General features: G+C 40.2%; 1 protein-coding gene across 1 annotated transcript in view; it reads left to right on the forward strand.

The window, feature by feature from the left end:
• The first annotated feature begins 9,144 nt into the window (after window positions 1-9,144).
• The window catches only part of B3GALNT2 (beta-1,3-N-acetylgalactosaminyltransferase 2), a 30,128-nt gene continuing 29,660 nt past the window's right edge, over window positions 9,145-9,612 (forward strand). The window contains exon 1 of the mRNA XM_009885940.1: window positions 9,145-9,166. Coding sequence (XP_009884242.1) covers window positions 9,145-9,166 — 22 coding nt within the window. The remainder of the gene's footprint in view (window positions 9,167-9,612) is intronic.

Consider the following 9,612-nt stretch of genomic DNA (forward strand, 5'->3'; position numbering starts at 1 on the left):
GATGTCTATAATGCATCTGAAGAGGTTAAACAGTATAAGTGTATCTCCTTAGTGGAAAACAGGACAGCTTTCTCCAATATCACTGGGCCTTATTTACCAGTTCCTCGAATGAACATATAGTATTAGCAATTTACTAATTTGAAGGGGAGTAAAAAAGGCAGGGGAGGCATACCTGGATCACATAAGAATATATGACTTTATTCAAGAACACCATCAAAATACTGTCTGTCTGAAAAGAATGGCATCATTTGGGATTTTTATGCCAGCTTGATCCACAAATCAACATTTAAAATAATGTCTTTCCCTCCAATACCCCAAACCATGAAATGTCTTTGTCATTACTATATTTTTTGCTGCTTTGACCTTTGAGATGGTTTAGATAATCTGCTACTGATAGTTGATTTTCATGCTCAAACATTTTGCCTCAAACTCTGCACAAAACCATCTGAAAATACTTGTACATTTTTCTAAAGATAAATACATATTTTATCATGAACTATAGCATGATTTTTTTTTTAAATGCCCTCAAAATGTGGCTTTGTCTCACAGTAAGGTATCCTGTAGGCTGAAGCAATGAGTTTTTATTTTCATCAGACTGCCTGATTTGATTCCCACTAACTTCAATGAGAACAAGACCAGGCCTGTTGTGCTCCTAGCATTTTACTCTTCCCTCTCTCAGTTTTATTTCATATGCCATTAAGCTTGTCACTTTTTATTTCAGGCCCAGAAAATAATGCATGGTCACTGCTAGCAGTGTGAGCTGGTGCTGTCATCTCACGGAATGAGAACTTCGGAACAGAAGTTGGACTCAAGGTGTTTTTGACATATTATTAGCAGTTCTTTTTTCATATCGTACTGCTTGCTGCTCTGATGAAATGAGACTTCCCAATGATGGATTAATGGTAAATGATAATGTATGAGGAGTAGCACTTGTGGGGCCGACTGTTTTTCATTCCTCAGATTAATCTCCTTGGTTTACCTTTAATTTAAAATCTTCTCATTTCAATACTGAAAACTATTTCCCTCCTCTCTACTACGCACCAAATTCCCCTTCTTTACTTCTTACACCATGTATTAAATCTGTGGCAGTGTGCTCGGCTGGTGCGAATAAGCAAGATTTTTAAGCTAGCTTCTACAAAATGATGGTCAAAGAAGGGGAAAAAAGGGAAGGAAGTTTAAATTAACCTATTCTAGGTCACACCATAGATTACAATAAATGCAGATTTTGCTGTTAGTGACACAAAGGTAAATACAGGAGGTGTTGCCAACTGATTTGGAAGGACATTGTAACAAAGCATTTTTGCAGTGACTTACAATAGGATCAGCTCCAGCAGAAGGAAAGAACACTGTAAGAACAATGGTCTGTAAAGGTGCATGTTAAAGCCTGCAACTTTAATATAGCAGTCGTTTATCCAGTTGGATTTCTGATAGCAAAGGACTAACAAAAGGTGTACTTTGGGAGGACCTGTTTATGTATTTTTTCCTCTCTCTTCATTGTATAGGGGTAAAAATCCGTATACATAATTGTCCTAGAAAATGCTATAGTCATGGCTTTCTGCATGGGTCATGGGTCTGCATCAGAATCTGGATTTGTGTCTTCAAGGAGACTAAAGAAAACTTGGGGGAGGAGTGGTTCCTAAGAAATAGAGGTTTCTTGTACTGAAAGCTAATAATGCTTAAAGACATTAGACTGATTTAAATAGTACTGAAATGTGTAAAAAAATAGTGGGCAAAATTACCAGCATAAGTGCTATATCAAATGTTACGGGCACCTGCATATTTAATCTTTAGGGAGAATGATATTTGGAATAAATATTGTACATTTGCATCTAATTGAATTCAGCTTTATGGCACTATTAAATTAAGTACAGCCATAAATACCAGAACTGGTATGGGAACAACTTTTCTGTCTGTTAGAGGAAGATGTATGTCTGAGTTTGTCAAGTACATTTACACCACTCGCACTTGTGAATAAACAAAACCAGCAGCTTTACCCTAAAATAGGGTCTTTTCTTTCCCAAATTCCTATTACAAGTAGAAATCACACAGGATCGTCTATTACTGCCACCTACTGATAAAAGTGATAAACAGCCGACTGAACAGCACTTCTGTTTTCATGGTCTGCCTTGTATAAGGTGTTGCCTGCCACTGTAGTACTGCTGGGCTGCGGTTCAACTTCACACTTCAGTTCCAAACTTCTCAGTTTAGGAAAAGACAAAAGTCAAATACATGATTTGGTTGAATAGGTCAGGTGTCTAGCAAAAAAAAAAAAAAAAACAACCCAAAACCACAACACTTTAAAAGTTGTGGAAATCTTTGGGTGTATCAGTTGGAGGTGCTGGGTGCTCCCTTCTTGAATTTCATGTACCAGTTTCACGTGTAACTCGGATGTGTGTTCATTGCCATGGTGCCAGCGGTTGTGCCACCACTTACATGTTTGCCTTTTGCTCCCTTGAGCAGGTGATGTGAGCGCAAAAGGCAGTAAAGCTCTAGGGCAGAGCGCGCCTCCAGCGCAGTGAGCTGCTAATAATCTCTTCTGTTTGCCTTCCTCTTTGCAGAGCTGTGCAACAGCTTTCATGTCACTGACAGCTGCACTATTCCTTCACATGCAAACTTTGCTCCTGGCTGCTGAGTTTTCTATTTCGGGGTGGGTTTTTTTCCCAGTTATTGGAGTCTATGCCAAATACTTCCTCATATGCCACAGCGTAAGTATACAGCCAGAACACAGCTTGGGCCACTGCTTACGCTTAGAATAGCATTTTACAGAAAATGCACTAGGCGTGGCATAAGGACATGTTTCAAAAGACCACCCATTCCACAGAATCTATTTGTTGCGTAGCGTCCCGCTGTACCGTATCCTGTCGTGCCTTTGAACTTCAGGCTGCATACTCGAGCCTTTCATTCTTTCTATAGCATGCTCTAAAGAGACGTGCAATTTTTTTCAGTGAAAGGAAGGAATGAGCCAAACTTTATGGAAAAGAACCATTGTGCCTTTTTAAAAACCTTTCAGGTAGCAGAGACTTTAAAGATCTTTGCAGTGTAACAGCCTCTCTGGCAAGTGTGACTCACATGACTTTTGGCTGTAAAATTATCCTTAGCTTTCTTATTGCAGACTGTTCACTACCACGGTCCTTGTACCGATTCTTGTCTGAGAGATTTCCCCCTGGAGAACACACCAGCTTTTATCCTACTCATCAGAACACAACACACAGATTTCCAATATATATATCTGCAGTGCTGATAAGAATATATTAGTCATATCCTTAAAAGATCAAGTAAAATACTTTTGATGCTAAGATTATAATAAAAAATTACCAGCAGAAACTTTGAGAATAGAAAGAATGTTATAGATAATAGGATCTCCGAGGCCTTTTCTTCTTTCTCAGACAGCAGATGCATGTTTTGTTCTGGGAGTTTGCTTCAGACTCTGGAAAATAACTATAGAAAGCAACTGAAATATCTATTCATGAGAAATTAGAAGGCCATAAAAGTGGTTATATTTCCTTACAGTTCTGCCCATACCAGCTAAACAAATACTTGCAACAAGGATGCGAACACATTTGAGGATATTTAAACAGAATCTGAATAAATGCAAAAAATACATTAAAAGACCATTAAAGAAGCTAAGTTAAGCACTCATTTAAGAAAAGTCAGAGTTAAATTTGCTTATGCATCTTCCAATTGCCTCTCTTATTTGCATGCACTACTATTCCAGATTGCCATTGCAGGAATTCCCACAAGGCGCAGTATAGGCAATGCTCAGTTAATGAGCAGTTACTCGATACTATTTTGGTGTCTTTATTCATTGTGCAGCCCCGGGCCTGATTTACTCACAAATTTCTGCTTTCAATGTAAAACTATTCCCTGATGAGCTTCTCTGTGGTGCTCATCACGGATTGCTTCACAAAGTACCTCTACAGTATCCTGGAGGAATGCGAGGGTGGAACTATTCCCATCTTACAGTGGGAAGCTGAGGCACAGCCTGAACAGAACGGGTGAGATTGTCCATACCTGCCTCTTCAGAGTACTTAGCTCTTCCAGCATCTCAAACAATGTTCCCATTTGCTCAAGCTTCAGCTCCAGATCCTCAGCTCTACAAACCGGAGTGACTCTTGCAAGACAAATGCCCAGAAACTAGGGGAAAAAAGCAACATGAAATGTTTAGTTTGATGATTTTCCTGGTATCACACAGAGGCAATGACAGAACCCAGTTCTCCCAAGCAGCAATGACCCTTGGCCTTGTAACACTATTTTGTGGTTCTACCTCATTCACCTCGCTTCTTCTGCAACCAATGAAGCAGCCATCTGGTGTGTTGTCCAGCAGGTCATGTCCATCTTAAAGCGAGGTAAGCACCACGAGGGGAAAATCGCACCAAGCCATGTAATTTTTTTTTTTTAACAAAACATAGCCTGAGTATTACCTATCCAATGGTAGATTATAATGAAATGATAAATAATATGAGACCAATCTGCTTTGTAATCGCCCCAACAGCTTAACTCTCTACCAGGCATGTGATTAACAAGTGTATTTGCTGTCATAGGTCTCAGCAGGACCTCCTATAAGCCTTATTCTCTTCTGTACCTGCATCCTGAAGTCTTTGTGCCACTTGTTAAAAATACCTGAATATTAGCTGCACATGACGCAGCTAACCCCACCAGCTGGCTGTTGCCTGATTGTTGAATATTTGGTGGTGTTCCACATCTCTGCAAGACATTCACCTGTTTGCTCTCTGAGACGTGCCTGCCAAGTTTTAGCTGCTACCATACAGGTGGTTTTGAGTCCATTTCTATTTTTGATTGTCATGATCATGACAGAGAGTCAACTAAAACTGTGAAGTTTATTCTTGTTGCATTGGTATGTTTGGATAACTGTGATGTTCTGCAAGGCAGTTTTGCGTGGTAGTTATCAACTCTTGTGCACGCTAGGCTGGGTCTGATTAAGAAAAAAATAATCCAACAGAGCAACACCTTCTTTTCAGAAGATGACGATATTCTAATATACCCCTCTCTAGAATAAGGGATGGTGACTTGGTCACCCACCAGGATGCTCATGTGACCACTTTGTGAGAAGACATGAAATGTGAAGCTCCACCTTTCCATAAAAGAAAGCAAGTTGAGGAAGGTCGGGTTATCTTTGCCAGAATACAATGTCAGAGCTTTCTGGTTGCTAGGTTCTTGCCATGCCAGTGAAAGGAAGACCCTACAGAATATTCTTGGACCTCAGAGAAGTCAGTCTAAACTGTGCCTTCTGCCACAAATCAGATCCATGTGCCAAAACTGTTAAAACCTCAAAAACATCAAGGAAGAAGGGCAAGTTACAATGCTGTTTTACTGACATAATTCAGCAAAACTTAAAGCCACTGTTCCAAATGCACATGAGGATGCTAAAACTTTGTTTTAAAAAAAGGTCAGCAAAATAATAGACAAATAGTTTTAAACAAAACAAGGAGGTTTTTTTCTTAATGTTCTTAGTTAACTTAGTTAACTTGTTAACTTTTCAGAAATCACTAAATTATTTTAGCTGAAACCTACCAAACTTTGCAGTGTGATACAGGTCATTGTCACTGCAACCCGCATCGTAAAGAATTTATTCTTTACATCTAATCTAAATCTACCCTCTTTTAGTTTCAAACTGTTACCCTTTGTCCTATCACTACAGGCCCTGGTAAAAAGTCCTGCTCCATCTCTCTTATAAGCCCCCTTTAAGTATTGTAAAGCCACAATAAGCTGACCCCAGAGCCTTCTCTTCCCCAGGCTGAATAATCCTAAGTCTCTCAGAGGCTTTTTGTAGGAGAGGTGCTCCAGCCCTCTGAGCATTTTCTTGGCGCTCCTCTGGACCCACTCCAAAAGGTCCATTTGTTTTTTGTGCTGGGGCCCCAGAGCTGGGTGCAGTACTCCAGGTGGGGTCTCACCAGAGCGGAGTAGAGGGGCAGAATCACCTCCCTCAATTGCTGGCCATGCTTCTTTTGATGCAGCCCAGGATACAGTTGTCTTTCTGGGCTGCAAGCACACATTGTTGGCTCATATCTAATTTTTCATCTACCAGTATCCCTAAGTCCTCTGCAGGGCTGCTCTCAATCCCTTCATCTGCCAGTCTGTACTGCTGCTGGGGATTGTTGAACTTCATGAGGTTCACATTGGCGCACATTTTATGTTGGTTCACATTGGTTCATATTTTACGATCAAGCAGTATGAAGGGGTTGCAAGATTTATTTCTATTGCAACCATGCCCCGAAGCATTTAACCAACATGATGGAAAGAGTCAAATCAATGTGTTTTCTCTAAAGGAAATACTGCTTCTTTGACCTATTCAGTTCTTTGTATTTCTTTATAAAGGAGAACATAGTCATGCCATATCCGGATTTTTTTAAGGGAGACTAGTAAGTATCCCTTAAGAGACCATTAAGGAAAATAGCCATGGGCAAAGTCTTGTTAGATTCTTGCCTCCATTCAGTGTACAAATGAGCACAGGGCTCGCACCACACAGGCTGCAGGCTGCGTGCTGCTTTCTAATAGCATCTCTTTTCATGCCTGTCCATCATGGTCCTTAGAGCTGGCTGGTCCCATACCATTGACTTTTCTTTGCTGCTGCTAATGACATAAGCTGGCAGGCCTGCTAGCAAGACAGCCTGTTTTCCAGAGATCAGGTTTTGCAGGATTCCTTTGTCTGTCCTTAGGAGACCTCAGCAACACCATCGGCATTAATAGCCCAAGCGGAGGAGTCTAGGAACTCCTCTGCATCTGCACTTCATCCAGATCAGAAAGCCGAAAGTGGAGGCAGGGAGACATCTCTTCTGTTTGGGAAAATAAACAAAATCTATTTCTCCTAAAAATCCTAAGGAAGGTAAGAAAAGGATTGATAATTCCTCAACACAGACAGTTAATCTTCTTAGGTTATGAACACCAGAAAAAAAATTAAGATACACTCTTGGGATGCAAATTTACAACCCATTAAACTAACAAAATCCTTTGTACCCTGATCTGTAGTCTCTTTTAATATTTTTTTCTTTAAATAACTGAAGGCACAATGATTTTGTGAAATGTAATAATACGTCAGTATTACTGCAAGGTGTGAAGAAAGTTAAGCCCCAAAATTGAATCAGCCACCATTCCTTCTTCTGCTTTCAGATGGAGCACACAGAGATCAATAAAATTCACACCCCCCTGGGGACAAACTCTGCTAAAACATACACAGCTCTACCCTGCTTCTTGCTCTTCTCATCTGCTGCTACTGTCCTAAAAAAATCCCAGTCACACACTCGGGGCAATAATTAGGCAAACAAACATTAAAAAACAGAATGCCATGGACTGGCTAGCTGTGCTACATAACTACGGCTCTGGTATTCATCAAGGCTCGTGTGTCTCCTCCGTGTCAGACAGGAGATGCTTATCCAGAGACATTATGCAAATTTAACAGAAGCATCTTAAGTTTGCAAGCAGCCCGGGGACAAAAATTTCTGTCTCTTTGATGTCCAGCTCTTGTGCCCAACACATTGTGCCTGTACCGTGCTTTATGTGCCAGAGGTACAACCTGAGTCTGTAATGTCAGAAGAGCAAATCTGCTCAGAAAGCGCAGAATGAAAATGGTGTATTTTTGGTAAACGATACCTAGAATTGGCATAACCCAAACCAAACTTTGCTGTCTTCCAGGAAAATAATTTTACATTATCTAGAAGTTATGTTCCAGATCCATTTGTCTTTTCATAGTTTCATGATTCTAAAGATGTCTGGAAAAATCTTTTATAAGGGCCAAGGCTTTTCAAAAAGTGTGCCTTAAACTCAGTGCCTTGAATCTGTGTTTAGACAGTCCAATGTCAGCTTGTCCATATAAAAGCACTCAAGAATGCAAACTGAAACTGCTTTGCTAACGGGAATTTCTGAAAACCAGGTTAATTGTTGGGTCTGATCATCCTACGGTTTGTACACAGATGCATGCTTTCAATATTATACACAACATGAGAAGTGCCACTGCTTGCATCTTCTACACATGATGAAGTTGGGAGGCTTAGGTTACATCTTTGGCTTTAAAAATCCTGCAGTGAATCTGATAGAAAATGGAATAGGGAAGTCCAGTCCTCTATAACTGAACTGTATTTTATTTGTTTCCTGCATGACTAACAAAAAATCCATATATATTATCCTTTTGACCAGGATACCCTGTTTCTATCATGTGGAAGATAAAAGTAGGAAGAGATTTCTCCTGGTTTGTACATTATATATTCTGTTTTCCTTGAGCATAGTAAGTATACCACTGTACAGAACGCAAGATATTAAGGAATCGGGTCCTCTGTTTTGTCTGCAAGGAAGTAATCACTCCCAGACATCTTTGTAAGATGCCCATCAGTTCACCTGGCCTGGGGTTAGGCTTGGGGAGAGAACCTAACATATGGACTACAAGAAATATAAGCAAGTATAGAATAATATTAGCAGTGGGACCAGTTTTTATTTCTGCAGCTGAACCTGCTAAAAGGCAACTTGAATGTAAATAGTGATTAATAACAATAGCATTTTTGTGTACATACCTTTCCTAGCACTATTATTTGCTGACAAGTACACACTCAATTGCATATTAAACACGTCTAAGTATGCAAACAAACTAAAGTCGATTTATTTACAAAACATTTTCCTTTTGCTGTTTAAACTCAATATATAAAGGTTAAAGTCATCGGTTTTCTTTCTAATATCTCACTCCAGTTGATAAAAAATGAATCTTAATTAAGCTGTTTGAAAGGACTTTAAGCATTTTCCAAACACTTTTCATGGCTTGGGGATTTTCAAAAGCAGATTTTAGTCTTCTTTTCCTAAAAACTCAATCCCTTCTTTCAATTATATTTTATACATATCAGGTTCTTTTACCAAATTATGGGGTTTTTTTTTTGATAGAATAGCATCAGCAAACATTCATTGAAGCTGTACAGCTATTACATATAAACTTCTAGTTTATACATTAACTTCCGGGAAACCTCTGCTTATTTATCCACATAATTTTTTAGTTTTATTTTTTTAGGTAGATCCACCCTACAGGAGTCCAGGAAACACTTCTTTTTATCTGTGTTCAGAGGGACCAGAGACAAGTAACCTCTCAAGGTGCTGATAATCTTATGCTCTCCACCATCCGGTCCTATTTAAACCTCTTTGGCCTGCATGGTGTTTGCCCTCTTGGCGGGTCAGTCGGTAGCCACCCAACGTGTCAAAGTGGTGGCTGTAGGCACGACGCAAAGCTGGGCTGGGGTTAACAACATCTCGTAATGGACCTCTGCAGGAACAAGAATGCCACCGTCAATTCTTGGCCATGATACAGCCGCAGTTGAGGGCACTTGGATTGTCTAAAATCCCCCCCCTGGAATTTCAGTCAAGTGACGTGTTCCTTGCTGGAATAAAATACTCCAGAAACAGTTTGCAATGCCGCCACAGTTCTTGGCCAAAGAGAAGCTCTCCCTCCTCTTTATCGGATTAGTAAGGGATTGTTCTGGAACGCTATTTAGTTACTATAACCATGACTTTTTTAAAAGGGGCATTCAGGAGATAATCGTAGTGTTGCACAAATAAAGACGAACGGGGAAGGGTGCCCCCCCCCACACACCCGCCTTAGCCCCCGGCCCCGGCCAGACC

Source organism: Charadrius vociferus, unplaced genomic scaffold (assembly GCF_000708025.1).
Source record: "Charadrius vociferus isolate BGI_N301 unplaced genomic scaffold, ASM70802v2 scaffold435, whole genome shotgun sequence".
NCBI classification, from domain to species: domain Eukaryota; kingdom Metazoa; phylum Chordata; class Aves; order Charadriiformes; family Charadriidae; genus Charadrius; species Charadrius vociferus.